The 23,669-nt window shown below is 34.0% G+C and overlaps 2 protein-coding genes across 3 annotated transcripts; both read left to right on the forward strand.

Annotated features, from left to right (window-relative positions):
- The first annotated feature begins 1,086 nt into the window (after nt 1-1,086).
- Nucleotides 1,087-1,719, forward strand: LOC121253549 (uncharacterized mitochondrial protein AtMg00810-like). The gene has a single exon (XM_041153552.1). It carries the CDS (start codon nt 1,087-1,089, stop codon nt 1,717-1,719), a length of 633 nt encoding a protein of 210 aa, XP_041009486.1.
- A 759-nt stretch (nt 1,720-2,478) lies between these two features.
- LOC121253238 (transcription factor bHLH68-like) lies at nt 2,479-6,656 on the forward strand. Of its 2 annotated transcripts, XM_041153226.1 has the most exons (10): nt 2,479-2,913; nt 3,202-3,547; nt 3,999-4,073; nt 4,451-4,516; nt 5,317-5,382; nt 5,558-5,614; nt 5,767-5,814; nt 6,003-6,050; nt 6,243-6,303; nt 6,530-6,656. In XM_041153226.1, coding segments are annotated over exons 1-10 (999 nt in total). In that variant the 5' UTR covers nt 2,479-2,683; the 3' UTR covers nt 6,532-6,656. The 2 variants fall into 2 exon arrangements, with proteins under 2 accessions (XP_041009160.1, XP_041009158.1); XM_041153224.1 differs by having other exon boundaries at nt 2,481-2,913; nt 6,243-6,656.
- Nucleotides 6,657-23,669: the final 17,013 nt, after the last annotated feature.

Below are 23,669 nucleotides of genomic sequence, written 5' to 3' on the forward strand. Positions count from 1 at the left end.
TGGCAAAGGATGAATATTAGTATGTTGAAACACTACGATTTTGATGAATTGCTAAAAGTGTTCAGTTAGTTGAGTGGAAACTCGAAAGATCAGCCTATTGTACTCATCCCTGAGACATCAAGAAAAGATCTCATCTGAGCCCTTGGCCTTCCCTACCTTTACAAACATCTAGTTCTCTCTCTCTCTCTCTCTCTCTCTCTCTCTCTCTCTCTCTCTCTCTTATATATACCTTTGACATATATGGCCGTACGTACGTTGGTGCCGATTACAAGTCGATCACCAGAAGATGATCATGACTAGCTAGAATACACAATTAATGTTCAGTGAGATCTAATGAACTATATATCTATGGAACAAGATCATGCTCGGAATTGAACCTTATCCATAGTGTGAAAAGTAAACAGAATGGGATTTTCGTTTTCAACTACAATTTTTATTGACAGATATCACAAAATCAGTCTAGCTACTTACCTTAATTTTAGCTTGCACAAAATCAGGAATCACATTAATTTTAGGAATTAGTCTACTTACCTTTTGTACAATTTTCTATACTTATGTACAATTTTTATTGGCAATCGCTGCTACAAAAAATTAGATTATTCAACAACTCGACGTCAATAATATTTTTTTTTTGCACGCGATCTTGATGAAGAAGTCTACATGACTCCACTACTTGGATACTGCACTAAGGGGAGACCCGTGTCTGTCGGCTCAGAAAATCCTTCTATGGCTTCAAGCAAGCCTCCCGCAACTGATTTTTTAAACTAACTACTGTGCTTCTTGATGCAGGTTTTCAACAATCTCAGGCAGATCATTCTTTATTCGCTCTTGTTACCCACACCAGCATCACTCTTATTCTTATTTATGTTGATGACATCTTAGTGGCTGTAAATGACATTTCTCAGATCGAAGCTTTCAAAAGAATTATCTCTACTCATTTCAAAACAAAAGATCTTGGTTCTCTGAAATATTTTCTTGGACTCAAAGTTGTTCGCTCTCACAAAGGCATTTTCCTCAGTCAGCACAATATGCTCTCGACATACTTTCTGACAGTGGTAAATTGGTGCTCGAACTGCCTCTTTTCCTATGGAGCAACATTTGAAGCTTAACAATCAAGATGACACTTTCTTCCCTGATCCTTGCCTTTATTGTCGCCTAGTTGGTCGCCTCATCTATCTGACCATCACTCAACCCGACATTGTTTATGCAGTCAACATTCTTAGTCAGTTCATGCATGCTCTTCGTGTTCTTCACATGACTGTCGCTACTTGTGTTCTCTGTTACATCAAAGGGAGTCCCGACCAAGGCATTTTTTTCTCCTCCTCTAGCACTCTACAGGTTACAGCTTATACTTATTCTGATTGGGCAAGCTGCCCCACCACACGCCGCTCCACCACTGGCTACTTCATTCAGATAGGCATTAGTTTAATCTCATGGCTTACCAAGAAACAGACTACCGTTGCCTGCTCTTCTGCTGAAGCTGAATATCGAGCTATAGTCGTTACCACCTGCAAACTCACATGGTTGAAGCAGCTTCTCACTGATCTTGGCATCTCTCATCCCGAGCCTTTCACACTTCATTGCGACAATCAATCTGCACTTTTCATTGCACACAATCCTGTGTTTCATGAGTGTTCCAAATACATTGAGATGATTGCCACATTATGCATGATAAATTCGTTTGGGCCTCCTCAAAGCTATTCACACTTCTTCAAATAAGCAAGTCGCTGATATCTTCACCAAAGCTTTAGGACAAGAACTTTTTCATCATTTCTCGCACAAGTTGAGTATTACAGATCTACATGTACCAACTTGAGGGAGAGTATTGATAGATATCACAAAATCAATCTACTTACCTTAATTTTAGCTTGCACAAAATCAGGAATCACCTTAATTTTAGGAATTAGTCTGCTTACCTTATGTACAACTTCCTATACTTAGTCTCTTGTTCATCTATTTATTTGTAAAGTTGAATACAAATCAATATACAGTTTTGAGCAAACACGTCTCCCTCTTGTTTCTTAACAATTTTATAGAGATATAATACTTATCTATGATGAAACCAGCTTTGATGTGCTCACCCTACATATAATATAAATGCTCTATCGTACATTAATGTCAATTACTTATATAATCGTTATGAGTCTTTGACTCAAAAAAGAAAAAAAGAATGCATTAATTAAGTAAATCAACAAATATAACATGCATGGATTGGTTAAGTTACAAATTGCTTTGTCTTTGTACATGTTTTCAGCTATATACGTTGCATAAATGGATTCAGACCTAACTAGTACGTGCGCTTGATATAAAGGAAAATTTGTACACTCACAGTCACTTTAGTAAGACCCATAATTTTGTTTCGTAATTAATGGGAATTGCTAACATCTTTTCTGTCCCACTTTGAGATAAAGCGAAAGCAGGGAAAAAGCAAGAAAGAAAAGAAAAAAACTTAGAATTAATAAAGGAGGAAAGAAAAAGGCAAAGCAATAAACAAACAAGGAAAAGAAAGGTAGCAGAGACAAAAGGTTATCAAACTCCATTATTATTCAAACTCTCTCTTGCAGTTTCCTCGATCTACTTAATCCGGATTAAGTAAGAGGTCTCAAAGCTTCTACGAAGACTTGTTTGGGAGCTTCAAATAAGAAGAAAAAAGAAAAGAGAAAGGGTAATTTTCTCAGAAGGCATGAATAGAGGTGTTTTGCAGAGCTCCCCGGTGCAACAAATGATGGCCGGAAACCCTAACTGGTGGAATATCAATGGCACGACACAGCCATCTTCTCCTTTCTTGCCTACTCCTGCAAGTTATTTACCTCAATATGCACCCACTTCTTCTTCTTCTTCTTCTTCTTCACTTCCCATTCATTCTTGGCATGATAGCCAGGAGCTTCCAGAGTCTTGGAGCCAACTACTCTTGTAATCGTCTCATAACTGTCTCTCTTATCATACGTACATCCATGGCTGAATGATTAAATATCTTGTAATTAATTACCTCTTTCTCTGTGCATAATATGCGCATCGATCATTAATCATCCTCCTATTTCTGTTAAACTTTTAAACTTATACGAATTATGGTACATGGGTTTGATTTTGTTCTCTCTCTGATCTCTCTCTCTCTCTCTCTCTCTCTTCAACATAATATGGAGTATGATTAATTTAATTAATTAGTTGGGATCGTGATGCATGTCATGGTTTTTCTTTTAGGGGGGGATTAGTTGGTGAAGAAGACAAGCTAATTAGCATGAGCCAGTTTCAACCTAAGAGGTTAATGGAGAATTGGGAGGACCCAGTTCTATGTCAAGCTTCAAAGGCTTCTGCTGTGAATGTTAAGAAAGAACATCCCGCAAGCAGCTATATGTATGGAAATGAAACTCATGAGGAGTTTGAAGAAGCAAAACCTAACTGGTCTCAAGTAATGCCTGCAGCTTCATCTCCAAAGTCTTCATGTCTGACAAGTTTGATCAGCAGTAAAAATATGTTGGATTTTTCTAGCAATTACAACAGATCGAAAGATGGGAGGCTCCCACCACCCGATCGATCTTCTGATCAGGTAAGAGAAGAGATGGAGACTGAGATGATGATCAGTCTTTCAATTTTTGAATTTTTTTTTTTTTTTTTCTAGGGTAGATCGACAACATTTTTGAAACGATGGTCGTTAAAATATACTTGATTAATCATGTTCTTTTGGAGATTCCTTAAACTTTCATATAGGCCATTCATTTATATTAATTTTTTTTATTTGAATAAATTATCCACAGAACAGTGCAAATATTGACAATTGGTTTAGCTCCCCCACCCACCAAATTAATTCTTTTCCTACAGAATTTCTTACAATTTTTTATTTTTATTTTATTTTATTTTTATTTTTTTGTGAAAGTTTTTTCATCCTTTTATTTTTAAATTAATTTCCTGCCCTAATCCCCCAAATGATTTACTGGCTATATGTATATGTTCACCATTGCAAACCCTGCAATGAGGTTTCTTTCTTCTTTCCTCTAAAGCGTAACAGCAATGCAACTGGTGGGGCACCCAAGAAAGCTAGGATTGAACCTTCTTCAACCCAAACTACCTTCAAGGTAATGTATACATGAACTCAAAATACCAACACCCACCCCCCTCCCTCCCCCGGTCGCTGATGATCTGATCTCTCTCTCTCTCTCTCTCTCTCTCTCTCCCCAACACATGATACAACCCCAACCCCACATGAGAGCCACACCATTCTCAACACATGCATACACAACAAGCACACACAAACATCTGTGGGTGGCAACTGATGATCAAGTTGTTGTCTTTCTTCACTGTCACTTTTCAATAGTGACGATTCTGTATATATCTGTTTCTCTCCAACTTATCCATCAAAAGGAAAAATCAATCTTTCAACTAAATAAATAAATCGCAGCCATGCCTCATGCGCGCATCTTGATCTCTTCTGTCTTATATATTTTATGATCAGGTGAGGAAGGAGAAATTAGGTGACAGAATAACAGCTCTCCACCAGCTGGTATCTCCATTCGGAAAGGTAAGCCCTAAACTAGCTAAATAATTAAGATGCCTCAAAGAAATTTGGCAAACAAAAAAAAAAAAAATTATGGAACAATTCACGATCTTCACGGCCGGGGAAGTCCATAAAGACTAATTATAAAGAGGCATTCTTTCGGTATAGCAGACTGCTACAGCAACCGAGAGAGGCGACCCAACGTGTAATGTTTTTTTCAAAAAATTGTTAAATTCCCTCAAACATTTTTGTTTTCAAAAAAAAAAAATACAAACTTATTAAAAAACGCTTCTTTAACCATTAAATATAAAAAAAGGAAAAAAAAAAAAAACAAATCGGTAGCTCTTGTCTGTGTGTATCCTCGGTGAATACAGCATTTTCCTTCCGTATATTATCTAATTCCTTTCTCCATCTTTTTCTCAAATCACTAGACTAGGGTTTTCTCTTTATTTTTTTCTGGGTAAGTGGATTGTTCAAAACTTAACATCAAAATATATGTTTTGGGTGTTTAATGAATGAGAATTACTACAAACACATAGAGATTACATAAAGTAAACCCACAAACTGATAATGTAATTTCATAGAATCCGTTAGATCTATTTTATAATAAAAGTAACTTTACAATCTGACGTACCACATCAAACCATATCAGTTTGTAAGTTTATTTTTGTGTAATCACTTTATAATTAAAGTATTTTACTTGATGAATTAATGATCACAATTTTTACCTATGTGAGCAATATTATTATATTCTTTATAAAAAAAGACATAAAAATATGACTTTGGACTGTTGTGGTGTGTTCTACTTTTTTCACCTTTTGCAGACTGACACAGCCTCTGTGTTGTTAGAAGCTCTTGGGTATATCAGATTCCTTCAGAGTCAAATTGAGGTGATGTTTCTTCTTCATCATTTATCATTTATTCTTTGTAGACAACCATGATCAGTGATGGGAAATTGCAAAAGTTTCATTTCTCAATGTTCTTAATTCCCATATTCTTTAGTACTCATTGATCAAGTTCTTAAATATACGCTTTCTGTAATTTCCTCACCTGACCTGGATGCAGGCCCTCAGCTTACCTTACTTTGGTAGTGGATCAGGAAACATGAGGCAACAACATTATGTAAGATACTACTATATGAACCATAATTTCTCACTTCCCAATAGAAGCATTCTCTCTCTCTCTCTCTCTATGGCATGTCGAGTGTTTTTATGGTCAACAATGGGCCACTATTAATTAATGATTGTTATTTTATTCTACTATAATCTTGTTAGGCACAAGGAGATAAGAGGAATTGTATATTTCCTGAAGACCCTGGTCAGGTATGCTTTATTGGATCCATTGCCTTCTTAAAGGGGTGTTAGAATGTTGGGAACTTGGATTTGGAAAATTAATCTAATACTTTACTGTGTTTGCTAAACTAGAAAACCAAGTGCTTTAAATTTTAAAGTTTCACCAACCACTTAAAATTGATAATGCTTTTGAAATGGTTTTTCCCCTTCTTGACTAGCTGCTGAATGACAATTGTATCAAGAGGAAAGAGGCACCTGAGCTGCAGGTAGTTATTGACTATATATGAATATAATTCTTTCTTCATAAAAAGAAGATATCATGTGATCTTTGTTCCAATGGAAAGCTTTTTTTCTTCTTTTTCTGCATGGTCCTAATAAATGAAATGGAATTAATATGCATTATTTATTTATTTATTTTTTCTTACTGTTTCTTTCTTGTTTTCATTTGAAATCGTTAGGATCTTCATAAAGAGCCAAAGAAAGATCTGAGAAGTAGAGGGTTGTGTCTGATTCCAGTGTCATGTACTCTGCAAGTTGGGAGCGACAATGGAGTAGATTATTGGGCTCCCGCTCTCGGCGGGGGCTTCTAGTAGATCATCATCATGGATTTTCAAGTTAATTTGCAGCACACAAAGATCACTACTTTACAGAAATGATATAACATCATTAGCAGTCACTCTGCTAAAATCCAAGGCTGATTGCTCATGATGCTATACAATCTTTGACTCTATACAAATGTGCTGTAAATTATGTGGTTAGGATTTGTAAGTCCTTAATCAATCTAATTATGCCAATCACTCTTTATATATATATATATATATATATATATATATATATCCTCCTAAAGCTACTGCTGCTACATTAATGGTTTCCTTTGTATATGCAGTGTTAGTAGTTTGAGTTAATGATCATTTTGTTAGATTTACAAGATGCGATAATTTCTTCCCATAAATCAAATCATATGTTCAATAAAATTGAGAGTTTATACCTCCAATAACTTGTGATGAATTTTCCATAGAGTTTTAGGGTTCCTGCAAAAGAGAAAGTCTTTTCAGCTATGGAGAGAACTACTCTCTACCCCTCTTTTCTGATTTTTGGTTCTTGCCCTAAGAGAGAGAAGATGAAGAGCAAAAAATCCTAAATAAAACTCAATGGGCTAGTTCTATTTTAAAGTGGGGTGAGAGTAAGGACTTCCATATGTGTCAATGACTAAATGTTAATGCTAGTCTATTGTTTATAAAAATAAATACAACAATATTCCACTTAGACATCATTACATTTAATCACAATATAAACACAAACAAGCATCCCAAAATCAAAGGCCTTGTTCAAACCTTCAAGTACAAGTTAGTGAACAATACACGACAGGGCATACGACACATGACCAATACTTGCAATCACGTAATTTAGGCTGATGAGATGCAAGTGCAATATGGAAATAATCAAAAGAGTGACAAACAACCATTTCCACAAGAAGCCATAGAGACAAAACTGAATGTTTTTAAAGCAATAGGCCTTGTCCAAAATGCAGTTGCAGCACCTAGTCTAGTAACTATATCGACATGATATATGATACCAAACTTATACTTACAATCACCTGACTTAGGCATAAACTAAAATAGATTGTCTCTTATAGGTAATATGCCTTGTCCATAATGTGCGTGACTCAGACATGAGACTAATCAATATGTCTCAATACATAAAGTACTTCTTGTCCAAAATGCGCGCGACTAAGGCATGAGACTAAACATAATGTCTCATTACATAAACAATTGCCTTGTCCAAAATGGGTGTGACCTAGGCACGAGACTAGTCAATATGTCTCAATATATAAAGTACGCCTTGTCCAAAATGCGCGTGACTTGGGCATTCATTGCCATTGCTACATTTAAAATAAAATATGAGCATAAACAATAGAGTCAAACAGTTAATGATCGCAGAACTCCCACTAACTAAATACAACAGAAGATTTTAACAATTCCAAATGAGTCACATGCTCTTGAACATTTTTGGAGCTAAACCTTTAGTTAGTGGGTCAGCTAACATATGCTCTGTAGAAATATGTTCAATACAAATATAAGACTCGGCTATTTTCTCTCTAACAAACAAATACTTAATATCAATATGCTTGGAGCGAGAAGAGCTCATAGTGTTTCAAGAGAAAGCGATTGCTGCAGAGTTGTCACAAAATATCTTCAGCAGCCTCGAAATAGTGTTCACAACACCTAGCCCCAAGATAAAGTTTCACAACCATATAGTCTGACATGTAGCCTCATAACAAGCTACATACTCTGCCTCCATTCTAGAGGAAGCTGTAAGTGTCTGTTTGACACTTTTCCAAGAAAAAATTCATCTTGCCATCATAAAAATATAATCAGAAGTGGATCTCCTGTCATCTGAACAACCCGCAAAATCTGCATCAGAATATCCAATTATATCAAGAATGTCAAATCGCTGATATGTAAGTATTAGATCTATAGTTCCTTGCAAATACCTAAGTACTTTCTTTGCAGCTTTCCAGTGAGCTAAACCAAGATCACTCAAGCATTTCCCAAGCACAACACCTCTAGATCTCTCACGATAAATTTGGATTTCTAAAACATAAGAGGCCTCATCAAGATCTTTCATATCAAAATGAGATGACAACATGCGTTTTATCTCAAACATAAGCTCGATGTCATTTGCGGGGAGTAATATATCATCAACATAAAGAATAAGAAAGATATACTTACTCTCACTGACCCTCAAATATATGCATTGATCAACAAGATTTTCATTGAAATCGTAAGAGGTAGCAATCTCATTAAACTTTAGGTACCATTGTCTCGACACTTGTTTAAGCCCTTAAATGGACTTGTTAAATTTACACACCATGTGTTCCTTTCCTTCAACTTAATTGGAAACCATCTAATTGCATCATATACGCATCCTCAAATAGATGTCCATTAAGGAAAACTGTTTTGACATCCATTTGATGCAACTCAAGATTAAAATGAACCATCAATGCCATAATAATCAGAAAAGAATCATTGGTAGAAACAAGTGAGAAAGTGTCTTTATAATCAATGTCTTGTCTTTGGTTAAAACCCTTAACAACAAGCCTAGCTTCTACCTTTCTACCTAGCCTTCAGAATTATACTTGATTTTAAAAACTCATTTGCAACCAATTGGCCTATAGCCACATGGTAGTTCAACTAAGTTTCATACTCCGTTATGACACACGATGCCACCTTATCATGCATAGCATCCATCCAACATGAAGATTGAGGACTATCAATGGCCTCCTTAAAAGAGGCTGGATCAAGAGACATACCAGTATTAAACTCATGCTCCTGCAAATAGACAATATAATCATCTGAAATTGCTGGTCTACGAATTCTCTGTGATCTCCTCATAACAATATCATCAGTCCCCACATCAACATCAACTATAGTGTCAACAATAGGGTCTTGGACAACAATACATGTTCCCTCTGTCAATGGTGGTGCAACCACTGATGGAGGAGTAACCTGAATAGGTATAACAACACGCTCCTCCTTAAATGCAACTTCACGTGGTACAGAACTTCTACTGTCACTAACATCCTCAAAGAAAATGGCTCGATCAGATTCAATAACTTTAATAACATTAGAAGAGCAATAGAATCTAGAGCCTCTTGATCCCACATAGTAGCCAACAAAATAACCAGTAATTGTCTTAGGATCAAGTTTCTTCTATTGAGGATTATAAGGCCTTATTTTTGCTTTATAGCCACAAACATGAAAATGATGCAAACTAGGCATTTTACCTGACTATAACTCATAAGGAGTTTTACGAGCCGTTACTTGGTATTTGATTCAAAATATATGCAACGATTTTCAAAGTCTCACCCCACAAAAATTCAGGCAAAGTGGAATGACTAAGCATACACCGCACCATATCCATAAGAGTACGATTTCTTCTTTCTGCAATACCATTATGTTCAGGAGTTCCAGGCATTGTGTATTGAGCCTCGATATCACATGCCTGAAGAAATCTAGCAAAAGGTCTAGGATTTCTTTCAATTTCATCATATCTCCCATAAAATTCACCTCCTCTATCTGATCTTATTGTTTTGATTTTCTTATTTTTCTGGAGTTCCATAACAACCTTAAAAACCTTAAAAACTTCCAATGAGTCTGATTTTTCTCGAATGAGCTCAATACAACCATAGCGAGAATAATCATCAATAAAGGTAATGAACTATATATAATTTCCCAAAGCAGCAGGTGAAATGGGACCACAAATATCAGTATGGATTAAATCTAGAATATCTAGACTTCTGCTAATCTTTTGCTTTCTAATTTTTGTTGGAAGCTTCACTTTGATACACACAACACAAATTTCAAAATCAGAAAAATCCAAGTCAACTAGAATGTCTTCTTTAATCAACCTTTCCATCCTTTCTCTAGAAATATGACCCAACCTTTTGTGCCACAACATGGAAGAGTTTTCATTGGATCTAGTACGTTTAAAACCAACTACAACATTCACAACATAGACACTAGAAGAAGCAAGATCTAAAACAGGAAACAAGTCAATTTTATACAAACCATCATATAAAGTAGCAGTACCAACCACAATAGAATCATAAAATATTGTAGTCTTTCCATTTCCAAAATGAAAAACATAACCACATTTGTCTAAAATAGAAACAGAGATAAGATTTCTTTTGATGGAAGGTATAAAATTAGTATCAGACAAGTTCAAAACATGCTTAGAAGCCAAAATAAGTCTGACATCACCAATATGTTTAACTTTAACCTTCACACCATTGCCCATATTTACTACAAACTTTGTATCAAATGGTCTTCTGTGGTTCCTTAATTCCTGCAACGAATTTGTAGTGTGAATAGTTGCATCAGTATCTAGCCACCAAGTATAAGAAGGCACATCAACTAGATTAGACTCAAAACACACTAGTAGAGAACGTGTACCTTTCTTGTCTAACCAAACCTTAAATCTCCTACAATCAACCCTCTTGTGACCAAACAAATGACAGAAGTTACACATTTCCTTAAAAACTTCATTCTTAGGCCCATTTGGAACACTTACACTAGCTTGCTAAGGAGGCTTCCCAGATTTCTTCATCTTACAAGAGTTGCTACTATAACCCTTGAAGAACTTCTTCTTCCCTTTATCAATAGTTACCATGAAAGCAGCGTGAGACTTGGCCTTTTTCATAATCTTCTCTTATTGGGCTACAATAGCAGTCATTTCACTCAAACTCCATTCGTCTTTTTGAGCATTATAAGTGGTCTTGAGTGCATCAAATTGAGGTGGCAAAAATTCAAACACTTGCCATACACGAAAGCTATCTGCTAACTCAACTTTCATTCCTTTGAGTTTGTTAAAGAAATGAGTAAGTTTTATTATATGCTCTCGAACTCCACTAACCCCATCATAGGTTGTTGTAGTAAGAAGTTTCATCAGAGTTCCCTTTTCTACCTTATCAAACTGAGTAAATTTCTTCCCAACGACATCAATATATTGTTTAGCGCTATCTATATCAATTATGCTCTGACTGATAGACTTATCAATAGTATACTTCATAATCATGAGACAAGTCCTATTAGAATGCATCCACTGCTCATAACGAGTCTTTTCAGCCGCAGAACTTTCATTAGTGGGTTCAATAGGCGCATCAACCCTCAAAGCCAAATCCAAATTCATGATAGCCAAATTAATAGTGAGAGACTCATACCAATCCTCATAATTGGTTCCCGTTAAACTTGATGGCAAACAAAGAGAGAGACAAAGCCACATTGCTATAAGATGAGGAGAATATAACAAAATTTATTATGCATGTGGAGGAAGAAACAGTCACCCATATGTCTCAATTAGGCAATCTTATATTTATGTTAGAGTCTTATTCAAAATAGACTCTTACGCACTATGCTAAAGCTCAAGATACATAAAAGTCTCTTACACATGATAAAGCAAAATAATTAAATACAAGGACTTAAAATGACCCACTACCGAGAGGATAGCACTAGGTCACTAAATGCCAAGCACTTAACTATTATCTTTATCGTCCTAAGCATCTTACCAAATAATGGTTTGCCGACAAGGCAAAAATTTACTATCCGTGTGGATTTTAGTATAATGTCATTAAGCAGAAGCATGATCAATATAACAATTCTGATAATTTATCATGACTAGTCCCATGAGAGGTGCGTATATACCCACTCCAAACCATCAGTATTACAACAAAAAAGACAAAAAAAAAAAAAAAAAAAATCAAAAGTATCTCCATACAAGATTCTTTATTGCCATAATATATATATATATATATATATATATATATATATATATAATAGCACATGAACAACCAGTACTATTATCCTCCTTCCATTTTTTTTTTTTTTATGCATCTGAACAAATATTTAGTATTTAGAATAAAAGAAACCTTTTGCAAAATGAAAAGGAAAAAGCTTCAAGAGTAGCTAGCGCCCCCACCCAATTTTCAATATCCAATAAACACATGGAACAAGTGATAAAGCTCCAGAGAAAAAAAAAATATACTTCACCCAGTTCCTTTATTATACGGGTTTGCCAAATTTGTAACAAGTTACCGAAAATCAAGAGCTAGAGTCAAGTCATCGAAAATCAATCCTACGCACAAAAGCGCTAGCAAGTCACAACAGCTAAAAGTAAAGAAACACAGCCATGAAAAATAGGAAGAAGGCTCTGATACCAACTGTTAGATTCATAAGAAGTGATAATTTCTTCCCATAAATCAAAGCATATGTTCAATAAAATTGAGAGTTCATACTTCCAATAACTTGTGATGAATTTTTCATAGAGCTTTAGGGTTCTTGCAAAAGAGGAAGTTTTCCAGCTATAGAGAGAACTACTCTCTATCATTCTTTTCTGATTTTTGGTTCTTGCCCTAAGAGAGAGAAGAGGAAGAGCAAAAAACTCTAAATAGAACTCAATTGGCTAGTTCTATTTTAAAGTGGGGTGAGAGTAGGGACCTCCATATGTATCTATTAAAATGGCCTATCTCATTATGGGTTCAATGACTAAATATTAATACTAGTCCATTGTTTATAAAAATAAATACAACACATTCTAGATTTCAAGCAGTTAATCGATCGAGTACTCATTAATGTTGTTGGGCACGAAAGCCCTAGCTGCGTGACAGAGTATAATTCTTTTAAACCTGCATGTACGTGCCATATATATAGATGCATGCATTCCTTATAAGCACGTGTTAGAAATAATTAAATTAACGTATTTTCATTAATTTCTAATATTGCAAATACCTTGTACTATTTGTGAAGATTATACTCCGCCACAAATAACTAGTTTTACCATTGTTTAGATTTATTTTTAAAAACCCTATCTATAATTTTTTAAATAAGCAAAGATTTCTTATCTTTATGGAAGAGATAAAAAGAGATGGAGAGCCTCCGAAATAAAATGATGACACTTTGGCCTGACAAAATATAATTAGTTGCATTGAGAAAATCCCGTCACAAAATGACAGTTTTATTTGCAACGAGATTTTGTTTTCACAATACTACTATTTTTAACTTTCTACCGTAAATCATTATAGGAAAATTATTTATTTAATGTCAACTATTTCATGTTAAAATGATTATTTCAGTTAACTTTGTTAGATGCGTTAATATGTGAGTAAACTGTATATGCAACAAATTAGGAAATGGAGCAAATAAGTACTCGTTCTTGGGTTGTGAAAATGAATTAGAAACTTCTATTTTCATGATTACGGGCAAGTCAATTTTTTTTAAGATAAATACATGAACCCTTTTTCTTTTAATAATTAACCTATTAAATTAGAATAGGCCGAGTACTCAAATTTCCTCCATGCAACTTAATTTATAATTAACACGCATAATGATGACAGATCAAGCTGAGATTGATCACTACCGCAATATTTATATATGGACAATGCTATAGCTCCCGCTGGGGCATCCGCTGGAGCTCTAACATGTATTTTTACATATTTTTTTTTAAGTTATTTTTTATATAGATTTTTTCAACACTTTTAAATATTTTTAAAAAATAAAATAAATTTAGAACATCATTAAAAACACTTTCTTAATTAGAAAGTAAAAAAAAAAAATCATAAAAAAATACTTCATTAATCACGAAGTAAAATAAAAAATCATAAAAAAATATTTTTTATTTTATTTTTTGATTAAGAAAGTATTTTTTAATAATATTGTGATTTTTTTTTATTTTTTCAAAATATTCAAAATTTTTAAAAAAATCTATATAAAAAAAATTAAAAAAAAATACATAATAAAACACATGTTAGAGCCCAGCGGGAGCTCTAGCATTATTCTTTATATATATATATGTATGTATATATATATATATATATGTTTAGAAAGTTGCTACAGACACAAAGGGATCACACACACTGATGTGCCATACTGTAAGTGTGCCACGTCTACCCACTTTCTTTTTCTTCTTTCATTTTTCCCCCATCCTCGTGCTTCTCCCCCTTCCTGTGTGTCTCCGCTTGCTTCCGCCTTCTCCGTGGCCGCCATAGTGGTTGGGGACCACCTTAGGGCTGGCAAAAACAGGCCATCATCTCCCCTCCCCTCACGACAGCACCTCTCACATGCGTCTCCCCTCTCCTCCTACCCCTTTCCCTCTCTGCCTCCGCCTCCCCGCAGCCATCATGGTGGTTGAGGACCACCTGAGGGCCGGTAGAAGCTGCCGACGATCCAAGAGGCACCGTCTGGCTGGGAATGAAAACTACCGTGCACGGTAGCTTGTCAGCCCTGAGGTAGTCCCTAACCACCATGGCGGCCATGGGGTGGTAGAGGCAGAGAGGGAAAGGGGGAGGAGAGGAAGGGAGACGCACGGGAGGAGGAAAAAAAAAAAAAAGAGGAGACGTGGCATTTTCAGTGTGTAGAATCCCTTTGTGTCTATAGTGTTTTTCATATATTTATATGTATATATATATATATATATTTATATATCAAGCCCTCAAAGTCGTAGAAAATGCATGCAATATTCCTCACTCGCTCAATCTTTCTTACTCTAAATTAGATCATGAATTTTCTGAATTTCTTCTGTCTTCCTTTTATTTTTCTACCTTGTCATTAGTACTTGATCTCCTAGGAAAAATACAGAGAAATCTTTTGTTTAATCTAACAAAAGAAGATTCTCTGAAACAAAACGACGCGAGAAGGACTAGCATCAGGTTTTTTCCAGCAGGCATTTCGAGAATCATTTCAAGGTACAGATCCCAGAAACCAACTTCAAACCAAACATCCATGACATGCGACCCCAATCATGTCGTTCGTTCCATTCCCATCAGATCATAAAGAACATATATATCATTAATTTTAATTCTTTGCAAACGTGCTAGAGGTCGGAGTCAGGCCGGACCAATCCCATGTGGCCGGGGTTGGCACATCATGCAGTAGTACTCTACGTGAAGTTTTTTGTGTTGTCTTTTGTACATACTTACCGGCCATCTCCATAATATTCACGTTTTCTTAGAAAAGGACAATTATTCGATAGCGTATGTTGCCAGCTTTAATTATCACATGTTAAGTACTATGAAAGAAAACAATCAAATTGAAAAGAAAAATGCTAGTTCCATTCTATTTATCCTTTCATTTTGACACTTTATATATTTTAATTTTTTTATCTTAATAGTTAATGAAGTAACTATTATTTTATTAATTTTATTAATTTATTTTTTTAAAATATTTTAAAATGATAAAAAAATATGAATACAAAATTGAAGAAAAATAAAAAGAGAATTTTGAACTAGCAGTAAGATGGAGCGGTGTACTCTGAGCGGCAGAGTAGCACCGCTCAATTGAAAAACTGATTTCCAATATTATGCTTCAAATATTGTCAAATAATTTGACTGTGTACGTGCTTTTTAACCTGTTTTCTTAATGAAAGAATAAGGGCTTATAAACTTAACCCTCATTTGGTTTCGCAGTTTAGATGAGATGTTTTGTTAAAAGTTAAATAAAATATTATTATAATATAAATTTTTAATATTATTTTCATTTTAAAATTTGAAAAAGTTAAATTTTTTATTATATTTTATGTGAGAGTTTGAAAAAGTTATAATGATTATATGAGATGAGATGATTTGGTTTTGTGTAACCAAACCAGACCTTACAAATCGATACTGAAGGTGATAAATATCCTAAATCCAAATAAATTAGGTCCAACTCATCAAATGGCTCCCACTAGAAGACATAAAAGGGAGAGAGAGAAGGAAGGGACAAAGAGGAGATAAGGGAAAAAAAAATTGTCAGAATGAAGAGAAGGTGGCCACAGAAAGGAAAAGGAGAAATTGGAGGAAAGAGTGGTCATACACGTAAAAGAAAAGGCAATCATTCCTCACCACGCCCAAGGCAAGGATAAAAAGGGATCAAACCAGGCGAGAATGGACTTTGACTTCTTGAGTTTCTTGAACCTCGTGACGAGAGCTTTAGTGATGATATCTCATCCAACAAATAGATCTCTGACTTCTATTGTACAATAAGAAATTAGAGACCATGAGTGACCGTAAAATACTCATGTTATAGTGGACTTCCCCTCCCTAAACGTCCGTGGACATAGGCATTATGCCGAACCACGTAAATCTGTGTTTCAACCTCTTTTATTTTCCTTGCATATATTTTACATGATTCATTATCATGGATGTGCACACGGACACCGTACAACAATATCGAACCACTGTCGGGGTTCCAAACTACACCGATCGAGACCCGGATCGTCATAGCGGGTCGAGAATGACTCTTTCTTTCCTTTTGGCTTGTTGTGTGATTTTTCAACATTAACAAATACAATTATAGATACGTATATATAGCAAACTTGATGTGAATATAATATGTGGAATTTGTGAGGCATGAAAACATAGATCTCTTGCGAGTTGTGAGGGTAGCCTATTGTACCTATAAAAAATGCTATTTGTCATCTTTTTTTCTATAATCTCTAGTGTGACATTAAATAATTGATAGATAAATGAAAAGTAATAAATAATTTTTTAATCATTTGATGCTACATCAGAAGCTTATGATAAAAGGACGTTGGTTAAAATGATGATATTAACAGCATCTCTCTCTCTCTATATATGTGTATATATATATATATATATTGATTGGAATTGAGTCCCCGTTATTTGATAGTTGAATCAAGTTTCTCAAACCTCCTATCCATTATAATATATAATTTTGAAAGCTTTTATTCTTGTTTCTATAGAATGATTTACAGGATTTGAACCTATAATCTATCTACTACTCATACCACTTTCTTAATTCATTGACTTGCTAGCTAATTGGTAGAACAAATATTTCCCCGAGTTCGAGTTTGCAATTACATAAAGCTGGTCATTATAAAGCAACACATGGCTGACTATGGGCCTGAAGATGGTACCACTGCTGCATGACTTTGAATAAAGCGCGGCACGTACTATAGTCTTAGGTATAGAGGCAACGCAAATTCTAATCCGGCCCAAATAAGGTGCTGGGTTTTGTTGTAGGAAAACGCGTACTCTACTTAGCATATCAAAGTTGACTGAACATGTATTCACCTTTATTTTTTTATTTTTTAAATTTTTAGATTTTATTTTAATAAAAATTAGTTATAAAATGAAAAAAAGTGAGAAAAAGAAAAGAAAAAGGATATAAATTCGGTCATGTTTGGTATACTGAGTATATAGCAGCACCCTTTGTCGTACAAGTGATGATGCCTCCACCCTGTTCTTTCAAATGAAAAATTGAAGAGGCGAAAAATGAAAAAAAATTACAAAAACAAAGTTTTAGAATTAATGCTAATTATGACACCAACTAAGAAAAGGAAAACAAAAGTTGAATTCTAAGGTATGAAGCCAACCCATCTTGGTAATGGTATTTTGCACTAGTAATTAAGGTATGCAGCTATATATATTTATTGAAGCGTTAAAAGTGAAGTATAAGCTGAACTTGATCCAATGTAAGTTAGGATTTGCTTTGAGTTTCCATCTTATAAACTGTAAGGTTTAGTCCTCGTTTATTTTGTGAGATGAGATGGGTTGAGATGAAAGTTGAATAAAATTGTTAGAATATATATTTTTAATATTATTTTTATTTTGAGATTTGAAAAAGTTTAATTATTTATTTATTTTATGTGAGAATTTAAAAAAGTTATAATGATTAGATGAGATGAAATGAGATGAACTGTAAAAACAAACGAGGCCTAAGACACAGATATTTGTATGACTTTGGTATTGTAATATTTATAAGCATTTTGCTACACATAAGTTGGTGTGTTAACACAACACTCACTACAATAAAAAATCATTTTTGGAGATGTTTGTTTGGGATGAAATGAAAATTGTAAAAAAAAAAAAAAAATGACAGAAGGCGTTTACAATTTGAACTGCATTTGTAGAGACGAAAAATCTCGTCCCTAATAAAATAACTGTTCGAACACTGACAAAAATTGTTTAAACAAAATAAAATAAACATTCGAATGGATATTATATATGGTCAAACGATAATTTGGTGTGTAAGTGACAAAATTTAGCGGGACATTGACTTATCATTCGAACAACATACAACAACGTTTGAACGTCAAGCTTAATCAATGTTCAAAAAGATATTATATATGATCGAATGGGAAATTGATAGGTTAAGTCACTAAATTTAGAGGGACATTGAGTTACCGCTCGAACAAATTATTATACTATTCGAAAGAATTGGTTAATTAATGTTTGACTGCAAAATAAAGAGTTCTAATGGAGATTTATTGCATAAATATCTAAAGGGCATATAAACGTCCAAACAGTATATATTCCGTTCGTATGGTGACATAAGTTTTACAATTTTTTATCGCAACACAATACCTTATTTAATTATAGACAAATATTTAATTTATATAAAAAATTAGCAATGAAATAATATATATAATAGAAATCAATAATTAATTTAGAAAATACAAAAAGATTCATAATTAAATTAAATTTAAAACACAAAATGTTATATACAAAAAATAAAAAAAAATACAAATAAAAGATACAGACTATTACGATCCCAACTCTCTACACACATCTTCGATTGCAGTTAAGCATGTCTTTAAATGTGTCAGTCGAGTACTGATCATGACCTGAGTCGCAGACCTTGCATCAATTTTTCTATGTAAGTCAGAGATAATAACATTAATCTTTGTATGTAAGTTAGAGACGGCACTATGGATCTCCGTACGCACTGCATCAATTACCATTGATGTCTGTCCGCAGATCCTTGCACGCACTATATCTACCATCTCCTCACGAGTAGATGTGCGTAATGCCTCGGCCTGCGTGGATGTCTCACTAACCGATACTTCAGGATCTCTCAGGTGTGCATCTCCCTAAATATTGATTGGCTCTAGAATAGGACTATGAAGATGAAGTCTCAAGTGACCTGTGCTTTGTGGCATGATAGATGAGTTAATCAGTCCATTCGGCTTTTGGACATGCTCTGCAATATCTGAGAGGACCCTCACATGTAGCAGCAATCGTGTGATCAGGATTCAAATGGTAGTATATATATCATAATGTACTAAGCATTTGATCAAATCCTAGTGAATATATAACCCACTAAGTCGATAGGCACCTCACGAGCGACGCATATCACAAACTACGCTCGATCCATGCCAACCTCTGTCTTATGCTGCCAATGATCAATGTTGCTGATGATGATCAAGTTTATGATCTTGGAAAAACCAAATAGATCTTCCCATTATAGGGAGGAGCATCTGGACCAACAATCAACTGTCTCACCTCATGATCAGAAAGGCCATCATCTCCATTAGAGCCATCGTCTTCAGTCGTCTCCCCATCACCCTTAGCTAGAAACTTCCAGGACACCATGTTCGATACGTTGTTCACAATCGTGGGATACCAATGAAATCGGCAAGTTTGTCCGCTAAAAATGTAACTGAGGCTCTGCGGACCGAAAAATGTATGCATAATTGTCATCTCGGCTGGAACAACCAAACTCTCTATAAAACTTTGAGGTGATATCAATATAGGAAACAAGATCCTATGCTTCGTCCTTCTAGTCGAGGAATTGGTGTCCAACCATGCTCAAGAAGATAGCTGGCAAGGAACGACTCTCCTAAAGAAGATACTGAAAGTCAGAGATCTTCATAACAGAGAGGATTGAAAAATTCAATATACGTATAGAGAAAGTAACGAAGTAGCTCATACTCTTATTAAGTTAGCTCTTACTGTAAGTGAAGAACATGTATGGATAGAAGATGGGCCATTGGGTATTTCCAGTCTTGTAATACACGTTAAACAATGTATTGGTTAATATAGAAATGATGTTTCTGTTTTTTTTTTTTTTTTAAATGTATTATACTACTACATAATATACTACTATGTACTTACTATACTACAATAGTAGTATACTATAATATTAGTACACTACTATACTTCTATGTACTAGAAAAATACCTTAATTAATATACTGTACTATATATAAATTAATTAATAACTTTATAAATCATTATAACTATATTATACTAAACTATAATATATTATATGTATATAATGGTGATATAATATACCATACTATACTATACAATACTAAACTATATTATATTACACTATACTATACTATAGTTGACCTATTATATTGTACTATACTAATATTAATACTATAATACTATATATAAATAAGTTAATAACTATATAAATTACTATAACTATATTATAGTATTAGAGTAAATAAACTAATACTCATACTATTCTAATACGATACTATATAGTCTAATAGTATATGATAGTATATATGATAGTGTATATATATATATATATATATATATATCATGATGTACCACTGTTTGAATTGGATAGGAACATTTGAACATTTTTTCCAGTGACAAGTCACGTTCGAGCGATGGCTAGGGGTTTTGGCGGCTGCTAAAATGGTGGCGGGAGTTTCTCCCACCAGTCCTTGAGCATCAGATTAAAATTTGAACAGTACTTTGCTATCATACAAATAGTGTCACAAAAATTTTATCAACAGAAAAAATTATGCGCTGAGAAAATTTTCACGTTCGAATGTAAATATGAGGGGTTCGAACGACATAGATTTTAAAGGGTTGCATAGGTGATGACTTTTTTCACCATAATAAGCATTGTTTTAATTGGAACAACGACGTTTTATTTCAAGGAACTTGTAACGACGTTTTGTTACCGTAACAAGTTTAAAAAATACTAGATATGGGTTAAATACCGTAGATCACTCATAGTGCTGCACACTCCTCATTTGAGACTTCTTCTTCATTTTGCAGAGAGAGCTAGGGTATTTGAGTGGCTTTTTTCTTCAAAATTTAGAGAGAGAGGTAATTACACTTGATTTTAGAGAGAGACAAAGAGTGAGAGAGATGGAGATAGAGTGAGTAAAATTGAGGGAGAGTAGGAGAAAGGACTGCACATGAATTTTTTCAGGAGACGATCTTTGGTAAATATCTATGCATCTTTAACTTATGTTCATCATTGTAAATTTTAGATGTTTACTAATTTTATTGTATCCCCTACATGTGGTGTAGGTATTTTGTTATTTATTGGATTGTTTAGAATTGCATAAAAAGTAAAATTTCTGATTTCTACTCATTATAATTTATATCAATATTTTTTCATTTGTATTGTTCATGATTTGTGAGGTTGGTTTGTGAATAATCATTGTATTTTGAAGAGTGTATTTGTCAATGTTGTTTTGCGTTCGAGTCTAGAAATTAGGTTGCAATTGTTTGAATAGTGTCTGTTACCATTCGAATGGTCATTCTGCATTCGAACGTACATTATATATGTTCAAACGTGATTTTCCATTATAAATTACACAAAGTACTCTAGTTAAATTACTAATTAAATTATAAAAATATATTTTAAATTATCACACAATAGAACATCATAACAATAAACATAATGAGAGTATAATTAATACTTAAAAACATGCACCCAAGTGAGTAAATATACTAATCAAAAATACTTGGTCAAAAGTAGTTAACATAATGAGAGTAATTCTAATTAAAATACTTAACAGAATACTTAATATAAAATAGACATATACAAAATCTAATGATATATTCATATAGCACAATTAATTAGATTTAAGTAAATCATATAGCACAATTAAATCATATAGCAAAAAAATAATACTTGAATTATATAATTATCTACTATTTGATATATTCTTGTATCCTGAATTGTTATTGTGCATTACTCTCGTATCTTGTATGTTGTATTAAAATAAACTTTAGAACCGTTCGAGAGTTATCAATCCTATTAAACAATTGATTGATAACTCTTGAATTGTTCAGAGTGGATAGTTTGGGATTGTAAAATCATTCTCGCAAACTATCCAACTGTATCTATTCGCATCCGACATTATGATTTTGATAAAGTCATCCCTTGTTGTTCTCCGGATATATAGTTTCGGTGATGGTGTATTGACGTGTTACTCGTCAGTGATGTGCACACGACCAAACGAGCATATTTGGAGAACTATGGAAAGATGCTATTAAAATTTTGTTAAACGTGATAGATAATAGTTGATAGGTTGGCGACTATGATTTTATAATCATGATTGGGATATGACCAACTATCTTGTGAAATGAATAAATTGCACAATATATTAGATACATGCTTGTTTGTTGATATCCACGTGACTGTTTGTAATAGGGTATTAGGCATGGATAAGAGTTGGATGCAAGTTAGAGATCTTTTGGGTGATGATTACAATGAATATGTTGGAAATGTTAAGAAAGTATTAGAGTTCGCATCCTATACAGTTGATAGTGGTGGGCATATTAGATGCCCAAGCCGACAATGCAAGAATTTGTATTCTCATAAGATAGACTTTGTGAGAGAGAATCTGTTTGTCAAATGTATTAACTAGGGTTATACTGATTGGGTCTTACACGGCAAACCATATTCAATGTCATTCGAGCCTCCACATGAAGAAGAAAACATCGATGAAGATGTACAACCAAATGTTGTTGGTGATGAATACAATAAGGATATGGAGCAAATGCTGTGTAACATTGGTGCGGGAATGTTTATGGATGAAAGTGATACAGACACATCAAATTCAAATGATGCAGGTTATAATACTTTTGCACACTTGTGGAATGATTCACAACGTGAGTTATATCCAAGATGCAGAAGGTATAATAAGTTATCATTTACAGTTGGACTACTTCACATAAAATTCATGTGCCAATTATCAGTTAAGGTTATCAATATTTTACTCGAACTATGTAAAAAAATACTTCTATCAGATAATATTTTATCTCGCAACTTCTATGAAGCAAAATAGATGAAGCGATGACTCGCTTTTAATTACAAAGTAATACATGACGAAAGAATGATTGTGTCTTATTTTGGTGAGAGAATGAGCAATTGAACGAATGTCTTATTTTCCATGAATTAAGATAGACATCTGATAAGCAGAATGTGTCGTAAAAGGTCGTACGACATTTTCCATCGATAACTAGATTACAATGGTTATTTATATCACGCACAACGGTTGTAGACATGACATGACACTCATCATCCAGAATCAGGAATGATGGTGTCATGTCACATCCTACTGATTTTCAGGTTTGGAAAGAATTTGATTTGGAACACCCATGATTTGTTGAAAAATCTCGTAATGTACGACTTGAGTTAGCAACAGATAGATTTAATCTGTTTGGGAACATGAGTACTAGTTATAGTACTTGGCCAGTTGTACTTATACCATATAATTTGCTACCGTGGAAGTGTATGAATGATCCAATTTCATAATGAGTTTGCTCATTCCAAGTCCGAGATCACTGGGAAATGATATAAACGTATATTTACAGCCATTGATTGCAAAATTGAAATATTTGTGAGAGAA

Source organism: Juglans microcarpa x Juglans regia, chromosome 2S (genome assembly GCF_004785595.1).
Source record: "Juglans microcarpa x Juglans regia isolate MS1-56 chromosome 2S, Jm3101_v1.0, whole genome shotgun sequence".
Lineage (NCBI taxonomy): Eukaryota > Viridiplantae > Streptophyta > Magnoliopsida > Fagales > Juglandaceae > Juglans > Juglans microcarpa x Juglans regia.

What these genes read in the sequence shown, in the direction of transcription:
- LOC121253549 (XM_041153552.1), top strand. Translation starts at nt 1,087, where the DNA reads ATGGAGCAACATTTGAAGCTTAACAATCAAGATGACACTTTCTTCCCT.
- LOC121253238 (XM_041153224.1), top strand. Translation starts at nt 2,684, where the DNA reads ATGAATAGAGGTGTTTTGCAGAGCTCCCCGGTGCAACAAATGATGGCC. An exon ending in TGGTATCTCCATTCGGAAAG is followed by an intron (nt 4,517 to 5,316) that starts GTAAGCCCTAAA and finishes CACCTTTTGCAG; the next exon opens with ACTGACACAGCCTCTGTGTT. An exon ending in ACATGAGGCAACAACATTAT is followed by an intron (nt 5,615 to 5,766) that starts GTAAGATACTAC and finishes TAATCTTGTTAG; the next exon opens with GCACAAGGAGATAAGAGGAA.